Raw genomic sequence first — 20,937 nt, forward strand, 5'->3', positions numbered from 1 at the left:
CGTTTTACACGTAAAGGCAAGTTTACGAATAAACAGCGTTAACTACGTGCGAGACGTCCTCCGCGTCGCCGTGCAATTCTATTTATATATTTATTAGCGTACTCATACGTTTTAAATTGTTTTTATGTAACAATCACACTACGAACACGAAACATATACACAGAAACGTTACCCTGAACTCCAAATGTACAACATTAATTATTTAGTAAATTGAAAGTTTAGCCTGCAAATGCTAAAACCGTAGCTGAAGTTGGCTTTCTCGTTTTTATTTATGCTAACCATACGCCAGGAGAATTTGAACTGAAAGGGCTTTTAAAACATTAAATCTGACAACCTCTCGCATCTAAGGACAAAGAACTTTTAGTCACAGACTGATTTTGCAGAGACTAATGATCTATCATTTGCACTATTTGCATGAACCAAGGCTAAAAATTATTAAACATTTCATTGCAAAGTCGACAAAAAGACACTCAAGAACGTGATCAAAACTACTTTACACCAAATGTTCAAGATGTGTGTGCCTAAATAGCTTAAATAGGCTAAAATAGCTTGAAAAGCCATTTGATGTAAGGCCAACATTAGCATATCTGCAGTAGACCTTAGTTTTTAAAGTTGCTTATATTCATAATATTGAAATAATATCATTTGTCTTTCCAAATATAAATAAATATCACTTTGCAAGTCTGTGGAGACCTTGAAGATCCTTGGAATCTATGCCTCGACAGGTTAGAGCTGTTTTGGTATCACAAGGGGACTTACAGACTATTAGGCTGGTGGTTTTATTTTTGTTGATGATTGGCATGTATATCACATTAATGTATATTTAGACATTGCCACATTCTAGTTGTTCCATAATTAATCATTGTGTTACATTTTACTATCTAATGGGACCTGTCTTATTGGTTACCATAAGTTACCACTCAATTCCTCAGTTCTCTAGAATCAGGCCATCAGTTATGAGATATTTTTTTCTGTTATCAAACATAAAAAAAAAAAAAAAGTAAAAATCACAGTACAATCATTAACCCATAGAACAGAACTTCAGTGAAATTGTTGAGACAATTATTCATTCATTATCTGTAACCACTTATCCAGTTCAGGGTCACGGTGGCAGGAATACACCCTGAGGGGGCGCCAGTCCTTCACAGGGCAACACACACACACACACTTTTAAGTCACCAATTCACCTACCAACATGTGTTTTTGGACTGTGGGAGGAAACCAGAGCACCCGGAGGAAACCCATGCGGACATGGGGAGAACACACCAACTCCTCACAGATAGTCACCGGGAGCAGGAATCAAACCCACAACCTCCAGGCCCCTGGAGCTGTGTGGCTGCGACACTACCTGCTGCGCCACCGTGCCATCCTTTGTTGCCTTTTTTTTTACTGAAATATTTCTGAAGAAAAAGGATTTGAGCCAGGAAAAACTGAATGTGGATAAATCAACTTTTGATGAACAAAAGCAATATTTTAATCATTTTAAATATAAAGAACCATTTCCAGTATTTATTGTGTATTTAGAAGAAATAATCAGCACAATTCAATATTTTGCTCTTCTGGTTTAATCTTTTTTATTGTTGTCAATGCCACTAACAATGCCATGTTTTTAAAGATGTACATGTCTGCTAAGAAAAACGTATACAAAAAGCATAAGAGAGTACAAAAGTATAAAAATAAAGTCATGGAGATTTAACACACATATTCCCAAATGGGCTCTGTATAAATGTACTGTTAACATACAAGTGTTAAGCATTAATGTGTCCATTAGGTTACAAAACAGCAGGCAGGTGACCATCTTTTGTGTCAAAAAAAAAAAAAAAAAAAAAAAAAAAAACAGTATAAAGTGTTAAGATTACAACAAAATATTAAATCAGCACACTAAATTATAAAGTTTATAAAACTGTTAAAAAGGAGGCAGTGCTATTGTGTATATATTTTCAGCTATTAGGCAAAAGCTTGGAAGTAAGATATGGAGGAAAAAAATATATATTTAAAACTACTGCCTTATATGACACACTAAACAAACAAACATAAACAAACTGTATATTCTGTCTTATAAAAGGTTCATGTTTTCAAGCTTTGAATCAAGACAGTAGTTTTTCTGAAGTATTCAATGCATGTATATTTGCTATTCTTATGCAATGGCCTTGTCAATGGTACAGAATACGCTCTTAAAAAGATACCATGAGTGAATGATGGTTAGAAAAAGTTATGTAAATCATAAGAAAGTATCCAATCAAAACCCCACTGATATTAAAGAAATAAAACAAGCACATAGCTGTGAAAGAGCATACAAAACAAGTACTTAGCTTTCAGTGAGAATTTACAAAATAAAATTCCAGTCAGCTGACATAAGCTATATGTCAAAAACCAGATGAAATGTAAACATGTTGGCATTTGAGGTTAACAATTAGTACAGTGATGATAACTATTTATACACTTAAAATCTGTGAAGGCAGAAAAGTTGTCATTGTGTCACCACAGTGATGTTCTGGGGAAGAATAAAACACTCTTTTGTATTCATGATATTCCTGATACTGCCATAAAAAAATCAAGACCTAATGAAGAAAAATAAAATATATTTGTATTCCTATTCCCTATACGTTTTATTAGAAAGGCAGGTCCTTATTTTCAGAAATAAACCTGCAATGTAAGTTAACTGTATGGACTAAAATTGTACACAATAAAAACATTTTGGATACTTAGAACACCGAAACTCGCAAAAACAGGTTTGTTAAAAAATTGTGTGGGCTCACAGCTTAGTGATCATTCACTTTTTTTCAAGTATTTCCTTGAGAATACACTTACAGTACGAGGAACAAATAACAGATTATCATCAAAAGACAAACAATCCACATCCCTTCTCATCACACGCATATATCTCCCCAACAATGGACCACTGAAGTTAAAGGAGAAGAAAATGAAATACAAATTCGTGAAATACAGTTTTTAAAACCTGCCTGTCACTTGGTAGCAATTTTACATTTAAAAAAATCTACCTAGAAAACTAAATTTGTAAACTGAAATTAAGGCTCAATGTCCGTGTGATCTGATCTTTGGCGTCATGACTGACTTATCTTCTCCATGCATTCATACACCCGTTCTAATGGATAACTGACACTTTCACAAATAACTGAATAGTTTACTTGTTTACTTTCATATTTGCAATGAAAATCTTTTTTAAAAAATGTCAATAAATGTCAACTCCAAAACAGACTGCAACCCAGGGAGAATTGTTCTTTCAGAAATATATGATGATGTTGATAATGCATACAAGTGTATTGATGTTCAGTGGTTTCTTATAAACTATCAATTTGTTACACACCTTATACACTGGTAGCATCCTGATATTTTTTATGTTTTAAGTGATGTATCAGTTATTTGCCAGAATGTCAGCTTTGTCCATTAGGAAGTGATCAACAGACCTGACCAAAATATATTAAAGGCACTATTATGAGGGAAAGGGGTCCCTGAAATTGAAGTACTTATGTGCAGCATATCAGAAATTGCCCCTTTTTCTTATTTTTAGCAGGGCTTTTGAAACCAAAACTATTCCAAAATTTGAGACAGAGCTAGAGCATCACCTCCTGGACTGAATCTTATTGGAGCTGTGGGTATGTTTTCTCCTCTGTCATAATGAAGTGGTAACAGACTGGACTTCACTGGTCCTCAGTGAGTTGTTGTGAAGTTGATCGTTCTGTTTTGGTGGCTGATATTAAAGCAGTATGACTTTGGGTCGAGTGGATAAAGAATATATTTCCAGAGCAGTTATTCACAAGCAAAGTAGTCCTTCAGCGGAGCAAAGAGGTGCCGGATTACTGGCACACTCCAGGAGCGACCCAGCAGCTTCTGCCTTGCCCCACGGCCCATGTTTGACACATCTGTGTAGTGGACAGGAAACCCAAAAATCCTGAAAGACAAAAAGAGATACGCTGAATGAGATACTTTAAATGTATGAAAATCGTTTTAACGGATAAAACGCTCATTTTCTTCAAATTATACTTCTTTCTTCTAAATTTATTTTGAACATGGCTACCCCACTGGAGAACCTGCTCTATGGAACATTAATTCGTTAATCCACAGCCATTCTCCACCAAAAAATACTCTAATTTTTTTAAATGCTTTCACTCAGAACACTTATTTCCACCATACACATGTGGAAATGATGCAAAGTCTGGAATTTCGGAACATGGTTCCAGAACTGTCCCGCACAGCTTTCGAATAGTGAGATTATCCTAAAAGAAAACACTCTTTGTCATGCTGAACCATAGTCAAAGAAAACATATAGACAGAGCATTTTCTTGTTTTATTTCCCTGTGATTTTCTTTTTTTAAATTAGTAATAGAAAAAAGGGTAATTCCTCATTTTCCCATTTTAAAAAAGGTACACAGACCCATGTGGTTTGCTGGTCTTTTACCCAGCATGAGATTATGAACAATATTACATGCTGCAAATGACCCCATCTTTCTCCACTGCATAAAACACTTTATTTGAGGCACAGTGCTCTTTCTGGAGCTTCTTTAGATAGACACACTAATGGAGGATGTCAGAGTTTATCCAGAAGGGCCTATTGTTCTTTGTTTCCAGGTGGAAATGCACTTTTCTTGTTAAAGAATCTATTTATTTTGATGAAAATGCACCAAACGATGGTGGAAGAGGGCTTTCGGGAACTACAAAAAAATTTGAGTGAACAATTTGATGTAAAAATAAACAATCATTTTTATAATACTATTTGCTAATATTTTGTAGTATAACTGTTTGTTTAACTAGCAGTTCAACCCAACACTAAGCCAACTTACTAAGCTCTTCTTGGTAAGCTCTTATAACCATCATTTAACCACACTTTAATTACTTTAATGGACAATAAATATGATAGTGTTTTATTCAATAAAAATCTGCAAGGCACAAAGGAGGACACATTAAATTACTTACATTTAGATTCCTAATCTTAATGTGTATGTAAAAGTGAACAGCATGTAACAAAATCAATGGCACATTTTTTTGTTCAGGTGGCACGGTGGCACAGCAGGTAGTGTCACAATCACAAAACTCCAGGATCCTAAAAATAATGTAATCTATCTATTGAACTCAACAGCAGCAATGCTGTGCTTGCATCTCCGAATGAATATGCTAACATGTCACTAGACTCTGTAAAATGAGTGTATTATGAGAGGAAGTTGTGGACAAATTTGATCAAATTAATAAGTAAAATAAAAAAAAAGATAAAATTTAACATGATAAAATTTCGAGATAAATCGCATATTAACCTTCACAGCTCAACTTATTAGATATTCTTAAAGGAACACTAGGTTAAGATTTGGTATTTTTGCTCCCAGACTCCCGCTACAGTTGCAAGGTGTGACATGGTTTTACAGCTCTGTCCTGAAACCTCCTCCAAAACTTACATAGTGTAGTTTCTGCAGTGCTGAGCCTTAAGTAGTAATGACAGAGGCTCTGCTCTCTCTACTACAGTTCAGTGAAGCATCACAGTAATTTTAAAGCTGCTATTTCAGTGTGAAATTGCTCCTTATTGTTCCTTTAAATGATTTAACCTGTCTTGGCATTTACCTCTCCAGCTCTGTACACCACAGGATGTCCTCTTTGCCGTTCATGATGACTGGGAAGTGCTGGTCTTTTCCCTGCTTGATGGAGTTAGATCGAGTTGTGATAGTACGCACCTTGCCAAACTTCAGATAAAACATAAATAAAACATATTTTACATTGTGTGCAGGTACATAAAAGTAAGCACATTAATTTATAAAGGATGGGGTGGTGTATGTGTGATAAGTGAGTGACTGCTGTGACACATCAGTGAACTAAAAGGGGATAGTTACCTTGGCAACACGGCCATGCTCCAAACAGTCCTGTAGCTCAAGCTTATCCATCCCAGAAGCACAAAGAGGCCTGCAATACACAGTATTATTCCCTTACATCTGTCTTTGAGTACACTGCATATATGTACTTTAAAGAAAAATCTTATCCAAGCTAATCTATGCTAACGCTATTTGCCATAATTTTCTTTTCAGTAATTGGTGTGAGGTATTTTTTTATATGTCAGAAAACTTAATCCAAGGTGACCGAAGAATTAAATGAAGTTGAAATGTACAGCATACAGTGATTGAGTACCTATTCATTCCTGGCAAGTTGCCCCAAAAATATCTTGCTCGGTGAGCAGCCGACACTTCAATGGCATCTATCATCACTGGATTACACTGTAACACATTCAAACACATTGGCATTTTTAAATAAACATTTAAGCCAAATCATCCATTTAAGTTCAACAGCTCCATTCTTAAGAATTATCCTGAACTTGCCACATTAGTCTCACTATAGAACAGATTCAAGGTCTTAATAGAAAAGCAGGTTATAGAGGCTTCATTCTGAGCCAATAACTTGAGAAAAACAAACCTCCAGGAAGCGAGAGATGTCTCGTTTATCATTGACACCCATTGCAACCACATTCTCAAACATCCAGAAGAAAGGCCGATCTTCTCCTTCCTTTGGCTTTGCTTCACTCAGCAGACGATAGAACTCAAAAAACAGACGTCCAGTTCCCTCTACACACAAAAGATACCATGAAGGAAAACATCTTATCAACACTAAGAGGTAATGAATCAGCAGGTCACTGAAAAACATGTGATGACTGATTTTCCCCTAAGACATGTGAAGCACTATTGCCACTTTTTCGCAACATCCACTAATACAACATCACTGAACAGTTCAACACTGCTACTTCTGTTATGTCTGCTAACTGATGCCAGTGCTGGCAAGCAGCGAGCTGAATTTAGGTGAGTCTAGTTCCAATCAAAATCTACCAGACCTGCTAATGAATTTTTGCAAAATATTTAGCCACATGATGTGCATGAGTGTTGATAATGGAAAGGGGCATGCTAGAGAAAAGTAGATCTCCAGGAGAAGGGTTTATTGACCACTGTTGTTCTGTGACTACTTTTTTTTTAAACAAATCTTTGAAAGCATTGTTCATTCAATTCATAACATTACAAAATTCCAGCACTTCAAACAGAACGGGACATGTTCTGTGGAATTATTTATAGAATTGTAAATTGAGTTGGACAAAAAACATTTAAGGACCTGTATTCCTGGACATTTCATTCCTTAAATGCAAAAGCAGCAGTATGAATATATAGAGAAGTGATATGGTCTCACCATAGAGGCCTTTCCTGGCTGGATTGACTATGGAAAGATCATTACAGGGGCTTCCACCAATCACCAAGTCAAACGGTCCCCACTCTGCAATCTGTGGAAAACATTAGCACCACCTAGTGTTAATATAAGGATAGCACACTTTCACCAACTCTACCATGGACACAAGCTAACTGTTGTAGAAACTCTGCTGCTGATGATCCAAACATTTCTGTAGTTCAGTCTTTACTTTAAGTCCTTAAACTAAAGAAGCAATATGTAAGCCATGGACTCAACAACACAGATTTTTAGAAATTAGCATTCATCACACTGAATTATCCAATAAAAGTAAACGGAACAAATGCTCCTTTGTAGGTGAACTTATGTACAGTGTTACACTGCGTCTCATTTTTTTAGGTATCAAATTCTAAATTCTAGCCACAGTGTCTCAACAAGGAAATGGCTAAAAAACTAAGGCAACATTCACACAGCAGGTAAAAGTGCCCCTAATCCGATTTCATGACCAAACCTAATTTTTTGTTTGTTCTGCTGTTCACAGTCTATATGATGTGACATATATCTGACATCAGTCTGAACAGATCACGCTCCTGAACTAGGGTGACCAGACGTCCTCATTTACCCGGACATGTCCTCTTTTTTAGACTTAAAAATATGTCCAAGTGGAATTTCACAAACGTCCGGGATTTTGTTTTTCTAGAGCTTACATAGAATTTACATAGAAATTACATAGAGGTTTCTATTGGTATTTGGGAGAGACATATTGTGCCGTCAGAATTATGTCTTTATATAGAGGGCATGTGCTTGACTGACCTGCCTGTGTCTAGATCTGTCTCCTATTGAAAATGTATGGTACATCATGAAGAGGAGAATGAGACAACTGCGAACACTGAGTGTTGAGCAACTCAAGTATTTTATACAGCAAGAATGGGCAAAACAGCCATTTGCAATACTAAACTGCAACAATTAGTATCTTCAATTCCAAAATAAAAAAAAGTGTAATTAAATAAAAAAGATGATGTAACCCAGTGGTAAAAATGCACCTGTCCTAGATTTTTTTTCAGGTTTCAGGTTTCTCAATTTCTAAACTTTATAGTTTAACAAATAGAAATTAATTTTGTCATTGCAACACTGAAAGTGTTTTTTTGTCTGTTAAATAAATGTTTAATTGAATTAACAATTTTTCAGTTTTTATCGCATTTTTAGAAAGATTCCATAGTCTTCTAATTGTGTCAGGACAAATTTGTACACAAAATGTACAAAATGCATGCAAGCACAACACTCCATCTAATAGAACTGCCTGATATCAGAATCACATCTGTTTATGTGAGTGAAAGAATGTATGCAGCTGGACCCTATTCAGCCTCTTTTAATTCATTCTTTTTCTCACTGCCACCCCTTCTCACCACCCAGGCTCTGATCCAGCCCCCGCCTTCTCCTCTCTTCTGTCACAGAGCCTTTTCATCCCACTCTTGCTGTCCCTCCCACCAAAATCCTGCCTCCAGTGTACAATGGGATGAATGGCTGATTGAGCGAGTGAATTGATGATCGAGCAAAATGGTGGATGGTGTAGTGAAAGGGTGAAGGAGTTAAGGGGGATTTGGGAGGGCTTTGTGCTCCAGTGTTCCAGTTGTTGAGCAAGCAGCAGGTCTATATGTGTGTGCATGCTGGATGGTGGCTAAGAGAAAGTGGAGACAGTAACCAAATAGGAAAAGAAGTGTGAAGAAAAGAAAGTGTGTGTTCCTAGAAAAGAGACACAGAATGAGTGCAGCACTTTAATATTTAACTAGTTAAACACTGACATATGAAGTTCCTAATCAGGATGACTTAGGCTACTTTCACTCAGCAGGTAAAGTGGCCCAAATCTAATTTACTGTTTATATGTGACCTATATCTGATATAAGTGTGAACAGATTACATTAATAAACTGACTCGCAAGCGCAAAAGGACAGTGATTCAGGCTCAGACCAGAAGGAATTTGTATGTCAAACTGTTTCATACAAAGCACTTTACAAAGTTTATGAATTGAAGGAATGGGACCAGACTGTGAAGCGCTATATCACAAAAAACCCAATTTTTTATTCCAAATGAGCTCTGTATAAACCAGAGTAATAAGTAAATACTTTAAAATACTTTATTATTATTATTATTAAAACACAAACTTATGTTTCGCTCTAAGTGTAAATTTACCAGGTCTCTCGCAAACACAAAGTCTCCAAAGAGTAGGAGACAAGCGCAGACAAAATGAGGTTAATATTTCCATTATCCACATTTAATCAAATGCACATGAACAATATCAAACTGATGTAGAACTACTCAGAAAGAAGATCCACAGGAACATGGATTAAGAAATTTCAGAAGTTTTTTTATTTCCCAATATTAAAAAAAAATTATAAAATGCTCTGACCAGTCCATTTCCATGTCCTAAGCACCTCAATTTAAAACAAAAATGCTTTGGACCCTAGTACGACGATCATTCTCAGTGGCTGGAGTGACACAAAAGTCACATGAATTCCAATCTGGCCATTCAGACAGATTTCAGTACCACATATGAAGGTGGCCCAAGCCTGATTTTAAAAAGCCATATTCATGACACAAACAACAAGTCTGTGTCACACAGTGAAACAGAAAGAAACAGATCTGATTTAAGACACATCTTAAAAAGTTCCTTGTTTACTGTAAACACTGACACAGGAGGATGTGGTTCTTCACTTACATTTTTCCGGGTGATGTTTCGAACGTCATGCACGTATTTGATTTTTCCTTCATGTCGGACAACTCCCACAGATATAGAGTCCTCACACACTTCAGAGGCAATGTACACATCCACCTTAAAGCCCAAATCCTTCAGGACTAGATAACCTGCAAAAAATCATCAAGTCATAAACCATGCTCCTCCACGGCTGAGGATAAGACTTTATTAACCCTGAAATAAATTGCAGACAACTAGCCAGTCACTATGTAGGCAGGTAAATAAGATACAGTGACGATTTTTTGCATATTCTTTAGAATTCTCTAACTTTATGCCTATATCTGCACTAAGAGAGTCACCCGGAGCGGGAATCGAACCCACAACCTCCAGGTCCCTGGAGCTGTGTGACTGCGCCACCTACCTGCTGCGCCACCGTGAAAAGCATATTTAAATAGTCCTTATTGACTTTTCTTGTAGTTGTAGTTAACTTTACTCCATTTCTATAAACAGCAATCTGATTGGCTCTTATTGCATGTGAGCGGGAATTTATCCATTAACAGCAAGCTGATTGGCTCTTTATGCTGAAGGACAGGACTTTATCCATAAACAGAATCTGTGTTCAGCATTATGAGAATTCAAATTTTCTGGTTTTACCTCACACAACACTATCGTCTCAAAAGTGTCTATACATATAGGGACAATATATTTATAGGGAGTATATTGATTGACCCATATATATAAATGAATGATATGAAAAAGCAGAGCAACACTACATGTAAGGAAATAGATATAAAGATGCTTGCATCCACACACTCACCTGTGGCAATGCCATCAAACAGTGAGAGAACTCGAATTGGACGTCTTTGCTCTGCTGGGACTGCTGGGTAAATTTTGGGGCATTCCTAAAAAGAATAAGAGAACATAACATAAGGATAGCAATATTAAAGGTAAGCATAAAATGGTGGATGCCCTATGTTTTTAATCTTGGTCCTGGAGTAGCTCTTCCTTGTACATCGAGTTGTAATTTTGCATGCGCTTTAAATTGCAGTCCTTTTTCCAGCATTGAATATATGTTGAGGCCAATTTTCAAATTAATATTTTGTACAGAGTTACTAAAAAATCCAGCCGACCAGGAATCTGTTTAGTGGCTGTTTTAAAATATACGGAAAAATCATTGATGAAATCATTGGTGATCTAGGACAAGGACAGGGAAGCAGTACATAAATGATCCTGATCACTCAAATGTTGTGGGACTCACAAACTCTTGTCCGTTGTCATTGACAAAGAACTCCTGCAATTTGAGGCTCCAGTCATGGCGTCTCTTTAGCACTCCGTACTGCTGCAATGGCTGGCACATGTAACACAGCCAGGGGTCCAGATCCCGTGCACTGTTTGATGCTCCAGGCCCCACCAGCAGGTCCAAACAGTCCACACAGAAACACCTGAGGAAAGAGAGTTGAACTGAGAATTAAAAAAGTGAGCCATATAAATTTTGTAATATATGCATGAATATATTATATGAATATATAATATATTAATAAAGGGTTTCAAAAAACTAATGGCAACACAGTACAGGGTTTTTTTAGTTTAGCGTGGCAGAAGCCGTGTTAACCCATCAACAATCAAATTACACTTAAATCTAAGTGTTTGTATTGACAACTTTATCAGAAAAGTCTTCTACTTTAAACTGCACAGCTTGTATAATCTCCATATATAAAGCATTTACAAATCAAATGTTACTCTGGAACAGCTACAGATAAGGTCGCCATGCACAAAGTCAATGACGCTACAGAGGGATACACCCCTTTGGTGATATAGAACTCCATTCAGTACATCTGAGTTGAACTGGAGTGGTGTCTGTGAATCGAAACAAACCCTAAACAGCATTAATGCTCATAAAGAGCATTAAAGCTCTGGTGGCTGAATGCTATTAAATCCTCAGAGCAATGTCCCAGTATTTAGTCTTGAGTCTTCCTAAAAAAAATGACGCTCTTACCAAGCTCGAAGTAGCTTGGGAGAGAAACAGGCTATTTATAATCTGCTTTCAGAAGAAACAGAGCAGTAGCATATATAGGGTTTATGGATGATTGTGAAGGGTCTGAGAGTGAGATCATGTGCATGTTTGTATGTGTATACGTGTCTATGTGTGTTTAACCTGCAGCAGTTAACATTCCCACAGAGCAAAACCTCTCGGCCTCCACAGCACACTGTGCAGTATGACTGGTATCCATCATCATCATACATGTAAGAGATCTCTAGATATATATCCTGAAAACACACACGCACATGCACATGATAAATCATATTCACATCCAAAGATATACTATGTCATCTCACACTGTCAACTCTTAAGGCGTAAATGTGCATATGAGCTCCAGCAAGCCATAAACATGATAAGGAAGAAGTTCTAGGCTATATTTCTTCACCTCTCAAAACATCAGTGACATGAATCAATTTATTACCACAAAACGATAATTTATTTCAGTGTAATATGATCAAAAGCTTGATTTAGCATATTAAGATATTAAGACATTAGATCAGGTGCTGTGGAAACTTAGCTGCAGGACTGTTGTATGCTCTTGTTTGTGCTTGTTTGAGTGCATGGATTCTCAAGAAATTTTATGGTGTTACCTTGCATGCTTGGCAAAGGCCTCCTTCAAACAGTGGATGGAAGGTTGCTGTTCTCGTCTTCCCACAAGACAGACAGAAATCTGAGAATGAGTGATATGTTTAAAAAAGTTATAACTAAAATAATTTCAATGTACAGTTCGCAGTATGCATAAATATATATTCTGTATTGTTATATCAAAGTGAGAGAGTGAGAGAGATTTTGAGTCATACAAGACAGACGTGATTAACATAAAAGACTGTGAGTCATTTTGCAATATAGTACCTTCAATACATCTGTGATTCTTCAAGACTTCATTAACCATTTGTTCTGAAATTAAGCAAATGAACACTTGAAAAGCAAATCCCATTAATTAAAAAGACACATCTTTGGAGAAATAAATGTTTTCTGTACATAATGACTTTAATTTTTAGCTTGGTTTTTGGTGTGTATTGACTCTGACCTCTGCTGTATATGTCCTCTGTGGTGGTCTTTGTCTTGCAGAGGCTGAGGCGGGCTCTCTTGGCAGACGGCGCGAGTTCTGGTGGGTTTGATTCCAGCAGCTGAGCCTGCAGTGTCCCACTCTCTGTTGCAGCAGGAAATAAACAGCACTCAGCTGCAAAACATATATACACAGACACATACTTCATAACAAAGCAGCAATGAGAGAAAATACACCTGGACTCTGACTAGCCTCCACATTGCAAAGTACAGTGTACAAAGCTGGAGCACTATGAGGTTTAACACCAGTGCTCTTTGCTTATATAACTGAAGGCAAGTATTGCATTTTTCCAGAGTTGGGCAGTCAGTGTTGCCCTCATCTGGAAGTCTAATACCATTTTGTTAGCTGCAGTTTGACAAATAGAAAAAGATGTCTTCAAATGCCTCAGAGGAAACGTAAGCTACCTTTACCCTCACACCTCAGCAGCACCTTTGTTATTGGGAGAGACTTAGCTAGAGAGAGGGATGGCCAATGATTAAATTGTAGGAAAAACAATGCAAATAACCTTTGATCACTTCAATGATATTTAATATGTCAAAGTAAGAATTTGGCGTAGTCACTATATGCTTCCATATTTCTAGCATTTTCACTCTTATTGGAGTAAACACTTAAATGTTTTCAGGCCTCTTTTTCAGCCACAATAACATTGTTTTCAACACACAGGCCTAGAACATGTCAGCTTTACTGACAATTTCAATACTCCACCCAAACCAATCTTGAGGACAACAACCCCCCTAAGGCATTTATATTAAAGAGGCATCCAAACACCTACAGATAATCTAAGGATTGTCAAATATTCCTCAATCAGAAAATATCTTGAAGGGGGCACCTAATAAGAAACAGTGTATGTTATAATCTGTGGTTTAGAGCAGGGAATGGTTATATCGCACTAAATATGTCTTATGTGTCTTTACATGTTTTGCTGTCTTTCTTCCTGTTTAAGGTCAAAAACATAAGATTATGTTCTTTTTCCCACAGTGACAGCACACCGGCTGGAAACCAAACAAGCAGTGTGAGGGTGTGTCAAGCAAAAAAAAAAAAAAGAAATCTGATCCCCAATCAAAACACACTGTCTGTTAATTACCGAATTTGGAACAAATATAAGACAAAATGAACCATATAGAAAAGCCATCCGAGTGTAATCTCATATTTCAAGGTTAAATCATGAATGGTAACACATTAATCAAGCACAGGTTTTTTCTTCTGTTTGCATTTCCTTGTCTCTGCTAGGTATAATTTGTGCAGCTGCTAGAGCCCAAGAGCAGATCTCTCTCTCTCATTCTCTCTCTTTCTCTGCATGTGAGTGCTTGGGTGTGTGTGTGCATGTGTGTGTTTGTGTTCATAGACTTCTATTGATTGAATTCAACAACGGTATGGTGTAACAATGGCTGAGAAAAGAGCTCAACTTTACACACGTTTACTACAATCTCCATAGAGAGCATTGCAAATTAAATAGACCACTCTTCAGCAAATCATTCCATTTTCTTAGACTTAGGAGTAATAGAAAAAAGTTGATGAAAAGGAGCAGCTTTTATGATCCTGAACTAATTATCAAACATTACTACGTGGCCTCTCTGCAATCAAGAATAGCAAAACATGCTGTGAGTTATGTGGGTTCAGAGCAAAACATTATGGGATTTGCAAGACAAAAATATTGCTGTAACCCCTCATACCACAAAGGTTTTTGAAAGATGAGAACATTCTTGGTATATGTGCATAAAGCTGCTTCATCCATATCAGCTTTTATAAAAGTATATTCCAGAAGTTCATCTTAATGGCTGCTTTTCAGACCATATGGGCGTTTTCTTACATTGGTTTGAGTGTTAATATTCCATTCATTCATTCATCCCCGAATCTCTGGGCATAAGACCGGAACAAACCCTGAAGGGGGGGCCTTCACAGGGTGACACATACACGCATACATTCACTCACACCATGGGAGGAAACCAGAGCACCCAGAGGAAACTCACACAGACACGGGGAAAACACACCATAGACAGTCACCCGGGATTGAACCCACAACCTCCAGGTCCCTGGAGCTGTGTGACCGCAACACTACCAGCTGCACCACTGTGCCACCCTTGTGTTAATATTTGTTGAGGTGATATGATTTATGCCGGCCCTATACCAAATGACTTTCAAAGAAATTACACTGTCACAGACTAATTTCCAAAGTCTGAATAAAATCACATGAGACTTGCTGGAGTTGCAGCATTGTCACCTCAATTGTTGGTGTGAGGTGGTCAGGAGAGCTGCTTTAACTCTTTTTTTCGCTTTGATGTTCCGATAAATTCTACAGTGTTTATTATCATCAAACGTTTTTGCCCATGCAAAAAGCTTTCTTTAAAGAACTGTGTAAAATAAAAGAATAAATTAGTCCTGGAAATGTTACATGTTAATTTACAGACAATTTGCATTGTTTACCATACATGTTTACACTTCACAAATTTTGCCAGACTTAAAATTATAAATATATTATGTAAACAGAATGAAAATGTAATTCATTACAGATAAATAACTACATATACCTAATGATGTATTAACATGAAAAATGAAAATTTGATGATACAGTACATTTACAATACAGATTAAAATAAGGCAATATAAATTTAGCTTTTGATATATGAATTATAATCACAAATTTAATACTGTATCTCAAATAAATTATTATTATTATTATTATATAAAAAACTAAATTTACAAGATCTAAGCCTGTAAGTGTATTTTAGGTGTGTGTCTGGAATGCATGTGTTATTGAAGCTCATAGTAAAATTATACAAATTAAAATTAAGTAAACTGCATACTGTAAGGCTAACCCTCTTAGTTCAATAACTCAGTGTGTTTTACATTGCTAAAACTTATATTTAAAGCAGTGTATTGAGTGACATCAAACAGCATTATACTTAGGTTATGTTGGCTTTAGTTTCATGGTTTCTTAAGGATATCAATGTGTCCATATTATCAACAGATAGAAAAGATGTGCTGGCAGCTGTGGAACTTGGCATTCATTCACCGTCTGATCTTGTGTTTTGTAACAAAGTGTAATAATCTGTTGCTTTTGTTGTGGTTTCACAAGCTATTTTGTGTATGGCTGTATATGTTTTTGAGTTTTTGTGGAGCCAGCTACTGGGGGTCCAAAGAGTACCATAAATAGTAATTCATGCAACAAACTCACAGGATAAAAATACATTTCTTACACTCTTTAAGTAGTAATACAGGGGGTAGAGGCTGTCATTTTTTCCTCAATCCCTTTAGCTCCCTGGGCACTGGGAATGGCCGCCTGCTGCTCTAGGTGTGTGTGAGTGTGTGTGTGTGTGTATATGTGTGTGTGTGTGTGTGTGTGTGTGTGTGTGCTCACTACACCAGTGCACTAGTTTGTATGTGTTTGTTCACTGCGACAGATGGGTTGAATGCAGAAGACACATATTGTATGTGGTATGACAAAAAATGCAAAACGACAGTAAAAACTCTTCAACTGTAAGGTTTAAGAAGGCGGCATACAGCTGGATCTGACTGTGGCTGGTGGTTTGACTTGATGACTCATACTCACCAGAGTTCTCTCTGGGTTTCAGGCCCTCCTTTCCCTTGGGCAGGAAGCCACCATGAGCCCAGTCCAGCATGGGCTTCACCTGGTCGTCTGAACTATCAGATTCACATGGAGGAAAGGTCTTTTCTGCACGTATACTGGCAATCTACACAAACAAGAGAGGGTATTTTGGAAGTTATATGCGGGATTAATAACCAAAGACAAATTGTGGAAACTAAATTATGGCACAACAGTAAAACTAAGCTGTGCAACACACATTAATATAAGTTTTAGAAACACAACATGCCAAGTTTGACATTACTCATTCAAGATTTCTTTAGACATGAAGGTTATTAATAGGTAGTTTGTCTCCCTTTGTTTCAGCAACTGTTCTAAGAAGGTTTTACATTAGGTTCTTGAACATTTTTGTAAGGGTCCAATTGCCATTTGTTGCCATCAACATTCCAAATGTGTTGGATGCACCTCCAATCTAAAGAACAGTGGTATTGCTCCACAAACCAAAGATTGTGGAATACATACACCACTCTAGCCTTTACCAAGCACTGAGTAGGGTGATCTTAGGTTTATGTGCAGCTGCTCCAGTGTCCCATTTCATTTCTTATTTTTCTGCTGAAGCTGGGCATGTAAGTCTGAAAAGTAATGATCTATTTCTATCTATTTAGCACTTTGTCCAACGCATTTTTAACATGGTCAATTTAAGCACTTCTAGGGACAGTGTACACTAATCATAGTAGAGGATGCTTTGGTTGCTGACCACCTACATTTTTTCATAAAAAGTAACAAAAAAAAAAAACAAAACACACCTTGACTTTCCCATAGAGTTAATGTACACTGTAACATATAGTGTCACAAACTCGAAGAATGCAGTGATTTTACAATGACTAAACATATTTTGATAGGACAAGATTAGGCATGTCTAGTTGAGTAAGATTGCGAGCACAGCCTAGGGGGAGCACATGGCATGACTCATGACTTTCTTTTTATGTGGCCACAACAGATCTTGGAAAGCCAATGCGATATTGGTCAGGAAACATGTATTCATCTGTTGCAAATGGAAACATTTGATTGTAAAATAATCCAGAAAAAATAATGAAATAAACAGTATCTGTATAATCCAACTCTCTTCTGATACAAGTGTGAGTAAACTTGAGTGTAATACAGGGTGGGCCATTTATATGGATACACCTTAATAAAATGGGAATGGTTGGTGAAATTAACTTCCTGTTTGTGGCACATTAGTCTATGGGAGGGGGAAAACTTTTCAAGATGGGTGGTGACCATTTTTGAAGTCGGCAATTTTGGATCCAACTTTTGTTTTTTCAGTGGGAAGTGGGTCATGTGACACATTATCCCAACTTATTGGGAATTTCACAAGAAAAACAATGGTGTGCTTATAAGTTTCTGACCACTTATAAAATGTGTTCAAAGTGCTGCCCATTGTGTTGGATTGTCAATGCAACCCTCTTCTCCCACTCTTCACACACTGATAGCAACACTGCAGGAGAAATGCTAGCCTTTGTAGTTGCTTGATTTGATGCAGGTAAACAATCAAAACCATCATTAATAACAGGCTAGAGAGGTGGGCTGTGGAGTGGGTGGAACTGTATTCTCTGGAGTAATTGAGTACCATTCAATACTTTAACAATCTCGCAACTTTGGAGCCATGAGTTAAAAGGAGAGACAGAAATGCACAATTAAAGTTGGAGGAAATACATGCCTACAAATATACTATTTTTCTTTCTTGGCATGACAGCTAACATAGCTGAAACAATCATCTACAGTAGCTACAGCTGTAGAAAACTCATATTTTGCTATGGAAGAGATGAGCTGCATGTAATGAAAGACAGATTGAGTTTTCTTTACTTGCTCATTACACTCTACTGTATTATTCAGTCTCAGTTTTTTGCTTAAAAATCGTTTAATTTCAACCAAGTTATTAAACTTAATAACTACCTAAAATTGTCAATCAATATAAGTTATAAAAATAATAATGAACTAGTTTAACATTCCTGTCTGCAGTTTTAGGGGTTCAGTTAAAAGAGTCATATTCTGCATTTTTGTTGTGGTCCATTTGTGATGTTTATGGTGTTTCATGTACCAAAAACAATCATAATAGTTGGTGAAACTTGTTCAATGACCACATCACATTTTTTAATTTAATCAATATCTGAGTCTTTAATGACTTAACAAGTTCTTCAGGAACAAGACAAATGACAGAACTGGCAGAAAATGTAGAGTGTTTGAACATACACAACCAGTCCAAATACCTGAATGACTAAAAAGAGACAAATTGTGCACTCCTAAATTGAAAAGGGAGATTGAGAAAGGAAGATAAGAGGCTGTGAGTTTCGCCGAAAGAACAAGGGGAAGAGCAGACAGGGATCTAGAACATGTTGGGACTTGGCCACTTCTGCATCTTTCAATAGAATTTCTGATTCTCTACATGCAGATAATTATGGTAACTGTCGGGAAATTCCACACAGTTCTAAGATAAATGTACTTAAGTCTTATCTTTTTATCTAGTAAACACACACACACTAACAAACAGCTGTAGAAATCAAATATATGTAATATACACTGTGATTCCTAGATTTAAAAGAGCAGGTGCACTGGCCCATCAAAGACTTCTATTAAGATATCCACGCTCACTTAATCCTCTGTCAGTCTAAAATACAACAATGCTCTTTTCTCTCATGTTACACAAAACAGCTGGTCGAAATCATACAAATACTCCCAATTTCATTTAAAAGTTTTGTCATTCTTATTCAGCATTCCCAAATTTGTTTAATATTTAGACCCTAAAATAAATGTAAAACCTGCTTTAATCAATTTCTGACAAATTAAGGACTTGATGCTAATTTTTAAAAAAAGGGTAAATGTTTTTGTTATAAATTAAGAACAATGTGTATTCTAGGACTCATTTGGAAATACTAACCGAACTCCTTTACCTGAAAAATGCTGTGTGTACCAAACATACTAAAGAACAAATCCAATCTCACCTCAAGGGCCTGGAATATGGCTCTGCGGTATGAGGCCAGCTTGGTGTAGGAGGACTGGTTAAAGAACTTGGAGAAGGCTGTGATGGAATCCAGCTTGTCTGCAGAAACCTACCAGTAACACAAATCACACAGATTACTGACCATGTAATCTACTGTTTGTATATGAATTACATCAGATGAATGAATTGAAATGAACAATTAAATCTGCTTTATAATCCCTGAATGAATTAGTTTATGCTCCATAGACTGAGTCTCCTACATGGGAGTGTCCATGTTTAAAATAGATTTAGAACAAACTGTCTGATTGTTCCAGGCTAGGGGTCACTATACAACCTATTCCATAATGTGAAGAAGAATCACAGGAGAAAATGACAGATGGCTCTTTCAAAAGCTATGTCCAAAACTGTGCCCTATTCACTATTTCTACATTGGAATCTTCCAGGAAAGAATGCTTTCAGCCACTACACTATATCTAAATAGGTTCTGTTGGGTTATCGCAGTGGCAGCATTTTTTACCATGTGACTCAAGGTTGTGGATTTAATAGCCATTTGGGACATGCTTTTGTTTACACAGAAATAAAAAAAATCTAAATGTCATGGAACATTTAGTTACACAAGAAAACAAACATCACAATGCATTGTGGGTATTCTGTGTCTGCTAGTGTACATCATATTTACATGAAATAATCCACTTCTAATCCACGTTTTCAGTGACCACTACTAAATGAGGGAAACCCAATAATCTGCACTATCTAGTGAATAGGACACAGTTTTGGACACAGCCCCTGATTCTCACTCACCTCTGAGAACTTGCCATCTCCAAACCACTGAAGCCAGCGCATGCCATGGGATGCCTGTCTCTTTCCAGTGGCTCTCCAGGGTACCACCATCCCTGGCCACCAGGAGAAGCCTTTAATCTTACCCCACACCAGTTCCCCTATTCCAAAACCCTTATTGTCCTACACAGGAGACAAATCAACAAGGAAGAAGAAACAGGATTCAATCATGGGAAAAAAAATTGTTGCAAGGAACAAGAACAATCCAAATGTTTGAACAGTATAACTTTCTAGAAGTTTTTTTTTAATTCTTTCTTATAGTATACACATTTTTTACACATTCTATAGTCTATACTATTCCTATGGTTATGTCCTAGTTCTGTTTACAAGAGCATTTGAGTCCAACACAAAAGCACTTTGATCAGGATCTCTGTGTAAAATGGTCAGCCTGGTTAGCAAAGATCCCAGAAAGAAAGATGTGAAAGTCCACATTTACTGCACTTGTCTGAACATGACTTTCATGATCAATTGGTTACCATGTCGACAGGGCTCCTTTTCTCAGTTCACGTGCACGTGGTTGGGCCTGTGCGTGTATATATCTGCACTGAATAGAGACACTCCAGCTCACAATAGCATCATTCAATAGCTA

At 36.9% G+C, this 20,937-nt stretch overlaps 1 protein-coding gene across 1 annotated transcript in view; it reads right to left on the reverse strand.

The window, feature by feature from the left end:
• Window positions 1–1,565: 1,565 nt before the first annotated feature.
• Window positions 1,566–20,937, reverse strand: part of dnmt3bb.1 (DNA (cytosine-5-)-methyltransferase 3 beta, duplicate b.1) — a 50,840-nt gene continuing 31,468 nt past the window's right edge. The window contains exons 7-22 of the mRNA XM_066670555.1: window positions 20,313–20,471; window positions 19,513–19,620; window positions 16,517–16,658; window positions 12,928–13,080; window positions 12,750–12,794; window positions 12,488–12,567; window positions 12,012–12,124; window positions 11,115–11,298; window positions 10,674–10,758; window positions 9,881–10,026; window positions 7,171–7,261; window positions 6,412–6,560; window positions 6,130–6,215; window positions 5,838–5,907; window positions 5,572–5,690; window positions 1,566–3,913 (exon numbers count right to left, since the gene is read on the reverse strand). Of these exons, the coding sequence (XP_066526652.1) occupies window positions 3,772–3,913; window positions 5,572–5,690; window positions 5,838–5,907; window positions 6,130–6,215; window positions 6,412–6,560; window positions 7,171–7,261; window positions 9,881–10,026; window positions 10,674–10,758; window positions 11,115–11,298; window positions 12,012–12,124; window positions 12,488–12,567; window positions 12,750–12,794; window positions 12,928–13,080; window positions 16,517–16,658; window positions 19,513–19,620; window positions 20,313–20,471 (1,872 nt within the window). The 3' untranslated portion in view covers window positions 1,566–3,771. The remainder of the gene's footprint in view (window positions 3,914–5,571; window positions 5,691–5,837; window positions 5,908–6,129; window positions 6,216–6,411; window positions 6,561–7,170; window positions 7,262–9,880; window positions 10,027–10,673; window positions 10,759–11,114; window positions 11,299–12,011; window positions 12,125–12,487; window positions 12,568–12,749; window positions 12,795–12,927; window positions 13,081–16,516; window positions 16,659–19,512; window positions 19,621–20,312; window positions 20,472–20,937) is intronic.

This window comes from Hoplias malabaricus, chromosome 5 (genome assembly GCF_029633855.1).
Source record: "Hoplias malabaricus isolate fHopMal1 chromosome 5, fHopMal1.hap1, whole genome shotgun sequence".
Taxonomy (NCBI): Eukaryota; Metazoa; Chordata; class Actinopteri; order Characiformes; family Erythrinidae; genus Hoplias; species Hoplias malabaricus.